Source organism: Hyla sarda, chromosome 1 (genome assembly GCF_029499605.1).
Source record: "Hyla sarda isolate aHylSar1 chromosome 1, aHylSar1.hap1, whole genome shotgun sequence".
Lineage (NCBI taxonomy): Eukaryota > Metazoa > Chordata > Amphibia > Anura > Hylidae > Hyla > Hyla sarda.
This window is the reverse complement of record NC_079189.1, coordinates 40,798,366-40,813,781: the sequence shown is the minus strand read 5'-3', so window position 1 is coordinate 40,813,781 and position 15,416 is coordinate 40,798,366. Positions and strand designations below refer to the sequence as shown.

Below are 15,416 nucleotides of genomic sequence, written 5' to 3'. Positions count from 1 at the left end.
ATTTAGGGTATGTTCACACTTACAGTATCAGATGAATATTTTTGCTGCATATTTTATGCAGCTGATTTTGCTACCCGATAACATCAATGGGATATAGTAAACTGTGGCTTGGATATTGACAGGCTGCTTCGGAACTTATTTGTCTATAGTTTAGGCTTGAAATTAGTCATTTTGACTCATAAACAGGCCCGTCGCTACAGGACAGGCAAACCAAGCAATTGCTTGGGGCCCCGAGCTGGCTGGGGGCCCCCGAGCGCAGCCAGTGCTTGCCCGTCCTGTAGCGATTAACAATCCTGCTCTTGGAGTTTGTGCTCCGGGCCCCAGGCACCCAAACAAGAGGGCCTCCGAATGTCTGACATGTTTTTAAAATAAACGAATTTGCAGCTTTTGAGTTCTTCTCACCTCACCACAATCACGCTCCCCCCACCCCCGCTGCACTTGGTATCTTCCCTCAGCCCCGGACTCTTCTCTCAGCCTTCAGCCGTCTGAGCAGGGGGAGGGGGAGGAGAGAGCTGTGAGGAAAGGAGACTGCAGAGGCTGTACAACATGGGGCCTGACTAACGTAGGTGTCCCTGCATGCATTTGTGTATAAGCGTGTGTGTGTGGATATATATATGTGTGTACATATGTGTATGTCTATGTACTGTGCCTGTGTGTGTGTTACTACTGTGGATGACTATATAGAGTGCATGTGTGTATCCATACCAGTGTTTCCTATCCAGGGTGCCTACAGTTGTTGCAAAACTACAACTCCCAGCATGCCCAGACAGCCAAAAGCTGTCTGGGCTTGCTGGGAGTTGTAGTTTTGCAACCTCTGTAGGCATCCTGGTTGGGAAACACTGATCTATTCTATCTGTGTGTGTATGAAGCATGTACTGTATAGTATGTAATGTGTACAGTGTGTTGTGTGTATAATGCATGTACAGTATGTAATGTGTACAGTGTGTGTGTATGATGCATGTACAGTATGTGTGTGTATGATGCATGTACAGTATGTAATGTGTACAGTATGTGTGTGTATGATGCATGTACAGTATGTGTGTTGTGTGTGTATGATGCATGTACAGTTTGTAATGTGTACAGAATGTTGTGTGTGTATGATGCATGTACAGTATGTAATGTGTACAGTATGTTGTGTGTGTGTATGAAGCATGTACAGTATGTAATGTGTACAGTGTGTGTATGATGCATGTACAGTATGTAATGTGTACAGTGTGTGTTTATGATGCATGTACAGTATGTAATGTGTACAGTATGTGTGTGTATGATGCATCTACAGTATGTAATGTGTACAGTATGTGTGTGTATGATGCATGTACAGTATGTAATGTGTACAGTGTGTGTGTATGATGCATGTACAGTATGTAATGTGTACAGTATGTGTGTGTATGATGCATCTACAGTATGTAATGTGTACAGTATGTGTGTGTGTATGATGCATGTACAGTATGTAATGTGTACAGTGTGTGTATGATGCATGTACAGTATGTAATGTGTACAGTGTGTGTATGATGCATGTACAGTATGTAATGTGTACAGTGTGTGTATGATGCATGTACAGTATGTAATGTGTACAGTGTGTGTGTGTATGATGCATTTACAGTATGTAATGTGTACAGTGTGTGTATGATGCATGCACAGTATGTAATGTGTACAGTGTGTGTGTGTGTATAATGCATGTACAGTATGTAATGTGTACAGTGTGTGTGTGATGCATGTACAGTATGTAATATGTACAGTGTGTGTGTATGATGCATGAACAGTATGTAATGTGTACAGTGTGTGTGTATGATGCATGTACAGTATGTAATGTATACAGTGTGTGTGTATGATGCATGTACAGTATGTAATGTGTACAGTATGTGTGTATGATGCATGTACAGTATGTAATGTGTACAGTGTGTGTGTATGATGCATGTACAGTATGTAATGTGTACAGTGTGTGTGTATGATTCATGTACAGTATGTAATGTGTACAGTGTGTGTGTATGATGCATGTACAGTATGTAATGTGTACAGTATGTGTGTGTGTATGATGCATGTACAGTATGTAATGTGTACATTATGTGTGTATGAAGCATGCATGTACAGTATGTAATGTGTACAGTGCGTTGTGTGTGTATGAAGCATGCATGTACAGTATGTAATGTGTACAGTGTGTTGTGTGTGTATGAAGCATGCATGTACAGTATGTAATGTGTACAGTATCTGTGTGTGTATGAAGCATGCATGTACAGTATGTAATGTATACAGTGTGTGTGTGAGTGTGTATATAATGCATGGAGTGGCAGATCTAGGGGGGGGGGGGAACGGGGCATTTGCCCCGTCCCGTGCGTGCGCCCATTGGAAAGCAACGCAGAGGAGCGAGCAGTGAACAGGACATGCGTTGGCCAGCATGTTAAGTGACCAGCGGCACATTAGCTTCAGTGGTCTGACCACTGCTCCTCCAGTCCCGGGACCTACTGCTATGGTGGCCGGACAAAAGGAGCAGTGGTCAGAACACTGAAGTAGGGCAGTAAACAGGCATACAGCCTCCAGCCATACGCAGTATGGCTGGAGGCTGTATGTTGGTGGGGGAACATACTACACCTAATGTGGGGGGACTATACTGCACCTAATGTGGGGTAAACTATACTGCCAACCTTATGTGGAGAACTATACTGCACCTAATGTGGGGAGAACTATACTGCACCTAATGTGGGGAAACTGTACTGCACCTAATGTGGGGAGAACTATACTGCACCTAATGTGGGGGACTATACTGCACCTAATGTGGGGGAACTATACTGCACCTAATGTGGGGAGAACTATACTGCACCTAATGTGGGGGAACTATACTGCACCTAATGTGGAGAACTATACTGCACCTAATGTGGGGGAACTACAGCCTAATGTGGGGGAACTATACTGCACCTAATCTGGGGAACTATACTGCACCTAATCTGGGGAACTATACTGCCTAATGTGGGGGAACTATACTGCACCTAATGTGGGGAACTATACTGCACCTAATGTGGGGAACTATACTGCACCTAATGTGGGGAACTATACTGCACCTAATGTGGGGGAACACTGCTAGCCTAATGTGGGGAGAACTCTGCTGCACCTAATATGGGGGAACTCTGCTGCACCTAATGTGGGGGGAACTCTGCCGCACCTAACGTGGGGGGAACTGTGCAGCACCTAACATGGGGGGAACTGTGCCGCACCTAACGTGGGGGGAACTGTGCCGCACCTAACATGGGGGGACTGTGCCGCACCTAACGTGGGGGAACTGTGCCGCATCTAACGTGGGGGGAACTGTGCCGCACCTAACGTGGGGGAACTGTGCCGCACCTAACGTGGGGGGAACTGTGCCGCACCTAACGTGGGGGGGGGGGGGACTTTGCCGCACCTAACATGGGGGAACTGTGCTGCACCTAATGTGGGGGCCTCGTATAGACGTTCACTCACTTCGCGTTCCCAGCATTCAAGGGCCGGCGTTACTACGTCCTGACGCCGGCCCTAGAGCATGACGTGCATGAACATCAAGGGGGGGGGGGCCTCCATGTCCATTTTGCTTGGGGCCCCCAAATTCCTTCAAACGGCCCTGCTCATAAGTGGTAGGCAGTACATCCCTAACAACAAGATTTTCAGACATGCTCAGGTCCAATTCAGACCTGTCATGTATGTCATGCATGTCACTCTGTTTTTCAACAAGCTTTATTAATCAGATTTTTCAAAAAGAAAAACTACATTATCCATTTAAACTAATCAATCTTTATAATCCTTCTGTCCAATGTGATCTCAATGTAACTCCTGCAGCATCATGTTCCCATACAACAAATCCTTTATATAAACCCAGGAAAGGATATGTTTACACCATTCAGTTTTAATCTTCTCCAAAGCCAATGGCTCTCATTGTGCCTCATCTGCAGATCCCATGAGGAAGGGGGGGGGGGGGGGGGGACACAACAAAAGTCTTAATTATATATATGGTTACAATCGAGGTTACTGTTTCACATAAGATGCCTCCTCAGGTTCTCCTTAATGTATCTGTATATGTGTCCTGGGATCCGCCTCAGGGATGACAAACAAGCAATCCCCAAAGGCAAGATACAGTTTCACGAAGAGGACAGAGTCACCGATCCCTATCCTGATCAGTGTAGTGTTACAGAGCAGTCATGCAAGGGTTTTCTTTCTAGGACAATTCTACCAAGTTTTTCAGACAATACTCAGCAATACGTGCATGGAACTGCAGGCAGATGGACTTCAGATGGTCTCCATCTTCTTCATCTATTCGAAGGGTATGTGGTAGTTTTTATAAGCTTGAAAACCATCATGTTCAACTTACAACCCTACTGTGTTGATCCAAATGCCAATTGGCCCGTACCATGTGGTAATATTCCAATCCCAACTTCAAATATGGAGAATTAGAATAAATCCCTGGATCAACGTTTTATCTCCATAAAGTTACAGGATAGGAGAGAATGCGGTTGCACATCCAGGCCTCTCTTAAATGGAGATGAGGTGGTCGCAAACCAAGAAAAAAGCCTCATTTTGGTGCACCTCAATATCACTAGACCCTCAACCACCTAGGACAGGTGGACTTGGTGCTTTTTTGGCCCCTATGACCCTTTTTGCACGAGCTATGGACAATCTGTAACAGGACCCCACCTACTAGATGACATTTTTAAAGGAAAACTGTCATCAGTGTCACCGCTCTAACCTGTTGGTACAGGTGTGAAGTGCTGGTGTCACTAATGACAACCATACTTACCTGTCCCTGCTCTGTGCTCCAGTTCTCCCGTTATCTTCCTTCATATGTTCCGATCCGGAGCCAGGTGTATGGGCAGAGCTTCCTGACATTATCGCTGACATCAGGAAGCTCCACCCATGCCCAAAGCCGCCTCCGGAACTGAAGATAGGGACGAAGATATCAGGACAACAGGACCACGGAACGGGATCAGGTAAGTATGGTTGTCATCAGTGTCACCTGCTCTGCGCGCCTGTACCAACAGTTCAGTAACACTGATGACAGTTTTCCTTTAAAGAGGAACTCTGGTACTAGACAACTTATCTTTTTAGGGGATAAGATGTCTGATCAGGGGAAGGTTTGACCGCTGGGACCGCCCGATCTTCAACCTGGCACCCCAGTGTTCTGAACATTTATGTACAGAACGCCGGCTGTGCTAAGCTTCGAAGCGCCCCCCTCTATTCATGTCTATGGAAGAGAGATACAGTGTTTGTGTACCTCCGGATCTTCCATAGAGATAAGGAGGCGGCGTGTTGACCTATCCTGAGAATAGGGGATAAGATGTCTAGTATCGGAGTTTCCCTATAATTCTAGAGTCACGTTATGTGGCCTTATGGCCCCTCGGACACAGGGCCCCAGGTGCGTTGGCTAACTCTGCACCCAGCTATACTATACAGGCTGTAGGTAACGGATCCTGACACAGGTTCTTATCATTATTAAAAGCCGGGCATGGCCTGCTCTTCATCCTGTGAATTCCATTAATGTGAACTATGCTCAAAAGTAATATGTACAAAAGCAATGAAAAGAATAATAATAACTCATTTTGCACAATATAAAGAGAGTCCAACCTTTATGTAGTCAGGGTCCACGGCTCGAAGGTCACATGTCTCGGCGTCCAGTCCCACTTTGCCGATGTACAGGATACATATCATGAAACAGAAGAATAACAGAATCCTGCAGATAAACAAAGAGTGCCATTTAAAACGTAGAAAAAAATATATATAAAAAATACAAAAAATACATAAAAAAAAATGGAAAAGACTGAGGTGGAGTCCTCAGCCTCAAATCATATTGGGATAACCTGTATAAAGCAGGATATGTCCATGAGTGCTTAACTCAGTGTTTTTTCAACCAGGCTGCCTACCGCTGTTGGAAAACTACAACTCCCAGCATGCCCGGACAGCCAAGGGCTGTCCGGGCATGCTGGGAGTTGTAGTTTTCCAATAGAGGTGCTCTCTGCTGCCACCTCTGTCCATGTCAGGAACTGTCAGGAGCAGAAAAGGTTTGCTATGGGGATTTGCTCCTGCTCTGGACAGTTCCTGACATGGACTGAGGTGGCAGCAGAGAGCACTGTGGTCTGACTGGAAAGAACTACAGAACTTTTTCTGGAGCATACAGCAGCTTATAAGTACTGGAAGGATTAATATCTTTAAATATGAATCATTTTCAAATCTATATAACTTTCTGATCTGCGCTTGTTTACCGAGTCTTACCCCGGCTTATTTGCTGGATTGGACATGCAGCCCTTTAACTACATCGTTGTCTACATGTTGATGTTGTGTTACTGCTCCATTCACTGTCTATGGGACTCCTGAACATGGGGGCACTGGCCATACGCATCAGGTAAGAGAAAAGCAGAGAAAAGGACCGACAAGCGGCGCCTCGTGTATTACCCCAAGATAAAAGTGGGAGGTATGTGGAATGGGGGATGACCCCACGGGGCTTATAGTTGGCCGCTCACCTCAAAGTGGAAAATAACAAGCATGTAACCCCTATTTAAAGGGGTACCAATGATGGTGCGTCGCTGCTCAGCCAGTGGGTAGCAGGATCGACCCAGGTCGTCCTGTAGAGGCAGTAGGAAGGAATAGAAAAGAACCCTTGAATACCGGCGCTGCGACTAGAGCATACAGACAATAACGTCCAGGATGAAGTAAAGGATCCTCAGCAGGACCATTTATTAAACAAAAAACTAAATAAAAAACAATGGATTACGCGTTTCGGGAGGAGTCCTCCCTTCCTCAGATCAGGGTCTGTCATCAAAAAAAATCACCCTGTCATCAAAAAAAAAGGAAAGGAAAAAGAGGAAATACAAAAAAATAAAAAAGGAAGAAATTAGAGAAGAAAATATAAGGGGAAAAAAAGTTATATATGTATAGTATATCAATCATTTAGGTGGATAAATAACAATTACCGTATATACTCGAGTATTAGCCATTCCGAATATAAACCGAGGCCCCTAATTTCACCCCAAAAACCTAGAAGTTATTGACTCGACTATAAGCCTAGGGTGGGAAATACATCATCCCCTTCTGTCATCATCCACACCCCCATCATTAACACCCTCATCATCATCACCCTGTCATCATCCCCCCCTTCATCATCACCCTGTCATCATCACCCTGTCATCATCACCCTGTCATCATCACCCTGTCATCATCACCCTGTCATCATCACCCTGTCATCATCACCCTGTCATTATCACCCTGTCATCATCACCCTGTCATCATCACCTTGTCATCATCACCCTGTCATCATCACCCTGTCATCATCACCCTGTCATCATCACGCTGTCATCATCACCCTGTCATCATCACCCTGTCATCATCACCCTGTCATCATCACCCTGTCATCATCACCCTGTCATTATCACCCTGTCATCATCACCCTGTCATCATCACCCTGTCATCATCACCCTGTCATTATCACCCTGTCATCATCACCCTGTCATTATCACCCTGTCATCATCACCCTGTCATCATCACCCTGTCATCATCAAGCTGTCATCATCACCTTGTCATCATCACCCTGTCATCATCACCCTGTCATCATCACCCTGTCATCATCACCCTGTCATTATCACCCTGTCATCATCACCCTGTCATTATCACCTTGTCATCATCACCCTGTCATCATCACCCTGTCATCATCACCCTGTCATCATCACCCTGTCATTATCACCCTGTCATCATCACCCTGTCATTATCACCCTGTCATCATCACCCTGTCATCATCCCCCCTTCATCATCACCCTGTCATCATCACCCTGTCATTATCACCCTGTCATCATCACCCTGTCATTATCACCCTGTCATCATCACCCTGTCATCATCCCCCCTTCATCATCACCCTGTCATCATCACCCTGTCATTATCACCCTGTCATTATCACCCTGTCATCATCCCCCCCCCCCCTTTCATCATCACCGCCTGTCAATCCCTTCTCAGTGGTCTTCAACCTGCGGACCTCCAGATGTTGCAAAACTACAACTCCCAGCATGCCCGGACAGCCATCGGCTGTCCGGGCATGCTGGGAGTTGTAGTTTTGAAACCTCTGGAGGTCCGCAGGTTGAAGACCACTGAGGAAGGGATTGACAGGCGGAGATGAACGGCCCAGACCATCCCCTCACAGCTAAGACAGATACGTTTTTTTTGTTCACTCATGTATAAGCTGAGGGGGGCATTTTCAGCACGAAAAATCGTGCTGAAAAAACTCGGCTTATACTCGAGTATATACGGTATTTCAAATTTTATACAGGTATCTTCATTAGTTATAATAGGATGTAATTTCTCTCTTAAGATATCATTGGGTAGTCAGGCCGAACCATACATTAATCATATTATCTAGAGATGAGCGAACTTACAGTAAATTCGATTCGTCACGAACTTCTCGGCTCGGCAGTTGATGACTTTTCCTGCGTAAATTAGTTCAGCTTTCCGGTGCTCCGGTGGGCTGGAAAAGGTGGATACAGTCCTAGGAAAGAGTCTCCTAGGACTGTATCCACCTTTTCCAGCCCACCGGAGCACCGGATAGCTGAACTAATTTATGCAGGAAAAGTCATCAACTGCCGAGCCGAGAAGTTTGTGACGAATCGAATTTACTGTAAGTTCGCTCATCTCTAGTATTTATATTACACCAGAACAGTGGGGGAGGGCTCGTATGATCGTCACTTGCCTAAGGGCCCTATTGCATGGGAAGATTATCAAGTAATATCACCTTGTGTAATAGGTCCAAAGATCAGCCTAGATATGCTCGTTGATCGGCTGAACGGGTCATTTTAGGCCCTTCCATGTGGGCAGATTATCAAACAAATGAGCATTCGTGATAATCGGTCCATGTAAAAGGGCCAGCGATCTGCTGTCAAACAAGCAAACACTTATTCATGAGCTGATTTAATCCTTTGTGTGCCTACTTATATTATTCTTGTCAACAGACTATGTACATACGGGATATGCGGCTTACAATGATGAATGTAATGGATCCAGTGGCCAGGCCGTATGTCCACTTGAGCCTTGTATATAGGCTCTGCAAACAAGCACGGATCCCTTTGACCCCCCCTCCCCCCCCCCCCACCAGCTCTAACATCTAGGGTCAGATGGGTCATACACATTAGATTGTCGTCACACTGTCTACATTAAAGAGATGTTAAAGGGGTACTCCGGTGGAAAACCTTCTTTTTTTTTTTTTTTTTTTTTAAATCAACTGGTGCCAGAAAGTTAAACAGATTTGTAAATGGATTAAAAGGAAAATTGAGGCTCAAGATCTTGAATACTGGATAGACATTTATTAAAGGGTACCTCTCATCAAATAAACTTTTGATATATTTTAGATTAATGAATGTTGAATAACTTTCCAATAGCATGTTAATGAAAAATACGCTTCTTTCTATTGTATTTTTCCCGATCAGTCCTGTCAGCAAGCATTTCTGACTCGTGCTGGAGTCCTAAACACTCAGAGCTGCCAGCCTGCTTTGTTCACAGCCAAACAGGCTGTGAACAAAGCAGGCTGGCAGCTCTGAGTGTTCTCCTTTGTGAACAAAGCAGACTGGCAGCTCGTAGTGTTTAGGACTCCAGCATGAGTCTGAAATGCTTGCTGCCAGGACTGGTAGGGAGACCCCTAGTGGTCATTTCTTCAAAGTGGAAAATTAAATAGAAAGAAGCATATTTTTTAATAACATGCAATTGTAAAGTTATTCTGCATACATTATTCTATAATATATCAAAAGTTTTTTTGATGAGAGGTACACTTTTAATTGTATTTTGTGTCCCCGCTGACCCACAAGGGCCCTGTGTGTCACGGAGCACATCACATATTTTAAACAATTCATTAATAAATGTCTATCCAGTATTCAAGATCCTGAGCCTCAATTTTCCTTTTAATCACTTTAACTTTCCGACACCGTGGGTATAGGAGCCATTTGAGTTGCTCGGCTCAAGGTGACTAGTAGATAGGAGCCTCTCCTATTTTCTATAGATTTGTAAATTACTTCTATAAAAAAAAAAAAAATCTTAATCCTTCCAGTACTTATCAGCTGCTGTATAATATAGAGGAAATTATTTTCTTTTTGGATTTCTTTTTTGTCTGTCCACAGTGCTCTCTGCTGACACCTTTGTCCATGTCAGGAACTGCCCATAGCAAACATATGCAGCTCTGGACAATTCCTGACACGGACAGAGGTGTCAGCAGAGATCACTTTGGACAGACAGAAAAGAAATCCAAAAAGAAAAGAATTTCCTCTGTAGTTGTCAGCAGCTGATAAGTACTGGAAGGATTAAGATTTTTTTTTATAGAAGTAATTTAAAAATCTGTTTAACTTTTTGGCACCAGATGATTTAAAAATAAAAAACTGTTTTCCACCGGAGTACCCCTTTAAGTTACAACACTTTTGCCTCATCCACAAGATCCAAGTCATTCCTCGTCACCACTCCTTTTACTGTCCATTGAACTGCCAAGGACAGCCAAGAAAAGAGTTTGGCTCAATGGAACAGTGGAACACATGTGCGACCCACAGTTTTATTCAAAGCAATGATTTACATAAGTTACATAATTTCATAGATAGAAATGTTTTTATTTATTTCATAGATAGGAAAACATTTTTTAAACCCTCTCCATAGTGGACTAGTTTTTACACATGAAGACGATGTACAGAAAAGAACCCTTTGGTACCAGAGGTGGTATTTTATTAATTTATTACCGTTTATTAAGTACCGACGTGTTTCGGGAGGAGCCCTCCCTTCCTCAGATCAGTATAGAAGCATCGTGTGTAATATATAAGGAGAAAAATGGCGCCAACGTATAAAGGGGAGGGGCCACAGGCACAGAAAAAACATAGTAGTACATACAGTTCAAAAGTATAATAGAATATAAACAAATATAATTAAAATACAAATAAAACATATAGGGTAATCGAGAAGCAGAAATGCATAATACATATGAATTCATATGACAGTATGCTAGTTCTGGTCCGAAGCGGCAAAGTAAAAAAGCGCTGTGTAAAATGCGCTCCATCACTAGGTCGGGTCGCTATGGGGGAATTCACGTGACCGGTGTTAAACCAATCAGAGTGCCGGGGGTGGAGGCATCAGTCCATGCTGTCTCGGCATAGCTCTTCCCTATTTTCTCTGCCTGTGGCCCCTCCCCTTTATAAGTTGCCGCCTTTTTTCTCCTTATATATGTCTGTAATACACAAGTTGTTTGTATACAGATCTGAGTAAGGGAGGGCACCTCCCGAAACGTGTCATCCTCTTTATTATTTTGAACTTAAAGGGGTACTCTGTCCCTAGACATCTGATCGCGGGGGTCCCGCCGTGGGGGTCTTGGCTGTGGAACCCCAGAAATCCGATGCACGGAGCGAATGAGTGCCGAATGACTGGTGGTGCGGAAGCTCATGATGTCACGATCATGCCCCGTGACGTCACGACCACGCCCCCTTAATGCAAGCCCATGGGAGGGGGCGTGATGTATGTCACGCCCCCTCCCATAGACTTGCTTTGAGGGACCGTGGCCATGACATCACAAGCGGATGTTGCCCTGACATCATGAGCCTCCAGCGCTGCACCCGACGCTCTAAACAAACACCGGGTGCAGCAGGGAGGTCACGGAGGTTCCCAGCGGCGGGACCCCAGCAATCCGACATCTTATCCCCTATCCTTTGGATAGGGGATAAGATGTCTACGGGCAGAGTACCCCTTTAATAAACGATCCTGCTGAGGATCTTTGATACCACCTCTGGCTCCATTCTCCAAAGTGCGTTCCACATACCGGATGTGGAGGAACGTTTGCGTACCATCCCCCGGATATGCGCCACTGACATGTGCACCTCCCGGCTATTTAAACGCCGGCTTGGTGGCACAATATAGCGGCGTTCATTGGGTCCCACTTCATCCTCGGTAAGATCTCAGGCTATCATAGATAGAGCTCATCAGTGTTTTGGGTGGTTTTGAACTATATCTGGTTCGTTTTTTCCGATTTACAGTATTTATTCCCTTGGAATGTTCCCTTATCCTTTGGGACGATCCTTTGTCCTGTTTTATCTGATAACAGGTCAGTTACTTTCTTGGGCTTTGAAAACGTATTATTTATGGTATCTTCATTTGGTTGTGATATCAGTTATTATTGTGTTTATCCTTAGTGTATTTCCCCAGTGGGACATCTATATACAACAGTTTGGAGATAGCTGGAATGTATTACTATTCATAGTCCACCTCCTACCCACATGAACTGGGGTAAGTGGACTTTCAAGATCCTTTATATTTGGATATGTTGGCTTCAGTTTTAAGGCTATGTTTTGACATCTATATCCAATTTCCAGGTGCCTCTCCTTTCTCTTTGGTTTGGAGTCCTTCATCAGGGACACTATGGGGGAGATTTATCAAAACCTGTGCAGAGGAAGAGTGGTGCAGTTGCCCATAGCAACCAATCAGATTGCTTCTTTCATTTTCCACAGGCCTCTTTAGAGGCCTGTGGAAAATGAAAGAAGCAATCTGATTGGTTGCTATGGGCAACTGCACCACTCTTCCTCTGCACGGGTTTTGATAAATCTCCCCCTATATTTTTAGGGGGGTTTTGCACACAGACTGACCTCTCATATTCTTATTATGGTAAGCCCCTACAGAATATCATGATTTCTAATGCTTAATTTAGGGGTCAAAACCTCATTTGAAGAGACTGCGTTGTTTTTTTCCTCTTTTTTAGTGTGGATAATCTCATTTCATCAAGCAACTATATATACTTTTGGCCATTTCTACCAACTTACCACCAGGCCGCTATCTACAATCATATAACCTCTTCATTGCATTATTGTATATTCTGGACCTATATTCTTTCTCTATGTGACTGACCGATATTCTTTGGCCCGCTGACGCTGTATGACATTATCTTTGTTTGCATCTAACAATTTATATGTTTTGTATCTAATATTTATATCTGTTGTACCTACTAATTATGTTGTTTAACATCTATGTTACTAATCATCTATCGCTGTGATTATCATTTCTAGTGTCACTTAGTATTGTGACTGTTAGAGTTCATTTGCCTCCTCCCATTCCCTGATGAGCCCTACGAATTACCGGCTGAAACGCGTTGGTTAGAGAGGTATTGCTTATCATGTGTGAATATATCTTTGTGATTTGATTTCTCCTTTCCCCCATCCACACTTAGTTCAGGAGTTACCAACCTAGATAGGTAGGTACTCTAGTGTAGTTATTCCCCTGTACCCTATCCCTCTATCCTATCACTCCCTATATATATTTTGTTGTGTATTGCTACCTTGTGGGCACTTTAATACTTTGAGTAAAAAATACTGAAATCATCTCTTGCCTAATTGGTGTTTCCTTGCTAATATATAATAGTTCAATTTTTTTTACGCCAAGGGATTTATTGATCGTCCTGGTTTTTAAGGTACCAGTTATCTGGAGGGGCAAGCTGTGCATAACTAGCTTGCCCCCAGACTGGTGAGCAGTTAAGGGGTTAAGAAATATACAGGCAAGCTTTTTAGCCCCCTCCCCCGCCTGTAACAACTTGTTGGTAACTATAGTGGTATGTCCCATGGGTGGGGGGGGGGGAGGAGTGCACCAATCAGGGGTTTAATAGTTTCCCGGGCTTTCAGGGGCCCTCCCCTGGGTATTTATAGCTGTGGTGCCTCCCTTCCCCCCTCAATCTGCCCAGGACCCGGAGTTTTGCCCTCCCTCCCTCCCTTTTTGTATCTCTGTTTATTGTAAGTCACAGCTTGGCGGTAAGAAGACGGTGAAAGCGGGGTCAACCCGGGGTAGACCTCCACACAGGACAGTGTGGCAGCACCTCTCGGGTTGGCAAGAAGCCAATCGGTGTCTTTGTTACAGTTAAATTGTTATTTATATAAGTAATTTTATAAATAAAGCTGTGGCCGATCCCCACCCACGGAAAAGTTGAATTGTTGATGTGTCAGTTATTATTTAATTAATTATTGTAATAAGGGGGAGGGGTAGATATAGCCTGCTAGGAGCTAATTGGGTCTCAACAGTCTGTTTCCTTTATAGTGGTTGATGTCTCAGAGTCTGCAGCGCCTGGCACCAAAGGGTTCTTTTCTACACGTCGTCTTCATGTTCCCCAGGAGTTGTTCTTGCTTCCTGTGACCCGTCCACATAGCAGCAGCTCCATGACATTTGTACCCAATCATTGGGGGGGATAGGCTTTCTTTTTACTTACTTGAGGTTGAGCGGCCACCCCCTGCGCTCATATTGTGGTGTTATGGAGAGTAATTCACAAGGCACCGGTATCAGTCTCTCTCTTTTTTCTACTTCTACATAGTCTTTACATGTCTACTAGTCTCCTCATGGCTCTGGCTTGAGACTACAATCCTATAGCTACACCCCTGTGTACTGGGAGACGCCTCGCTGGTCATAGGTACTGAAGGCATCCTAGGTATGGCTGGTTTAGCTACCTACACGTTTTGGGAGTGGTACATGATCCTCATTCAACTACAGACGAGTAAGAAAATCCTGAGTTTCTTCTATGTATTGCACTTAGAGCAATGAGAGAACTTACACAATTTGTATTCTTATCTTTGCGGGGTAACGTGGGAAATATTACAATCATATGCTATACATAGCTGGAAATGGCAATTAAAGGGACATTGTTTTCTGTTATCAGCCCGACTGACAGGAGACTGAGAAAAATCTGTGCCCCGTATAACACTACTTCATGTCACATACTTACAGGGCTGAGAACCTCCAAAACCTTCACATATCTACCTGGGACTGGTATAAGCTGCTCCTCTTGTACCCATGATGCACTTATAAGCTGCAAACACTTAAAGGGGTATTCCAGGGAAAAAAAAACTTTTTTTATATATCAACTGATTCCTATTAAAAAAAATCTTAATCCTTCCATTATCAGCTGCTGAAGTTGAGATGTTAGACAGAAAAGAACAACTCAACTTCAGCAGCTCATAAGTACTGAAAGGATTAAGATTTTTTTTTAATAGAAGTCATTTACAAATCTGTTTAACATTCAGGAGCCAGTTGATATATATAAAAAAAAAGTTTTTTCCTGGATAGCAACGGGAGAAATAGTGCATGCACCATTTCTTCCGTTCATTCGCCCATCACAAAATAACGTCCGTTATGAATAACAGGTGATAACGGGTTAAAACGGCTATTGGAAAAATCCCATAGACTATAATGGGATTTTCTAGCGGCCGTTTAACGGTCGATTTCCAGGGATTTAATAACGGGCGTTTATAACGGAGGTATTTTCATAGTATGAAAGCAGCCTTATCTTTTAACCTACATCCCTGATATCATACATGGTGTACAGAGATTTAGGATAAAAGGAGTGAACGGGCTAGTGCCGTAGCGGGGGGGGGGGGGGGGGGGAACGGGCTAGCAAAAATAAAAAAATAGGATGGTGGGAGCTACCCTTTAAA

At 44.0% G+C, this 15,416-nt stretch overlaps 1 protein-coding gene across 2 annotated transcripts in view; it reads right to left on the bottom strand.

Annotated features, from left to right (window-relative positions):
* Positions 1-15,416, bottom strand: part of ST3GAL5 (ST3 beta-galactoside alpha-2,3-sialyltransferase 5) — a 111,237-nt gene that overhangs the window by 27,243 nt on the left and 68,578 nt on the right. For both annotated transcript variants that reach the window (XM_056554439.1, XM_056554440.1), the window contains exon 3: positions 5,584-5,689. In XM_056554439.1, the coding sequence (XP_056410414.1) occupies positions 5,584-5,689 (106 nt within the window). The remainder of the gene's footprint in view (positions 1-5,583; positions 5,690-15,416) is intronic.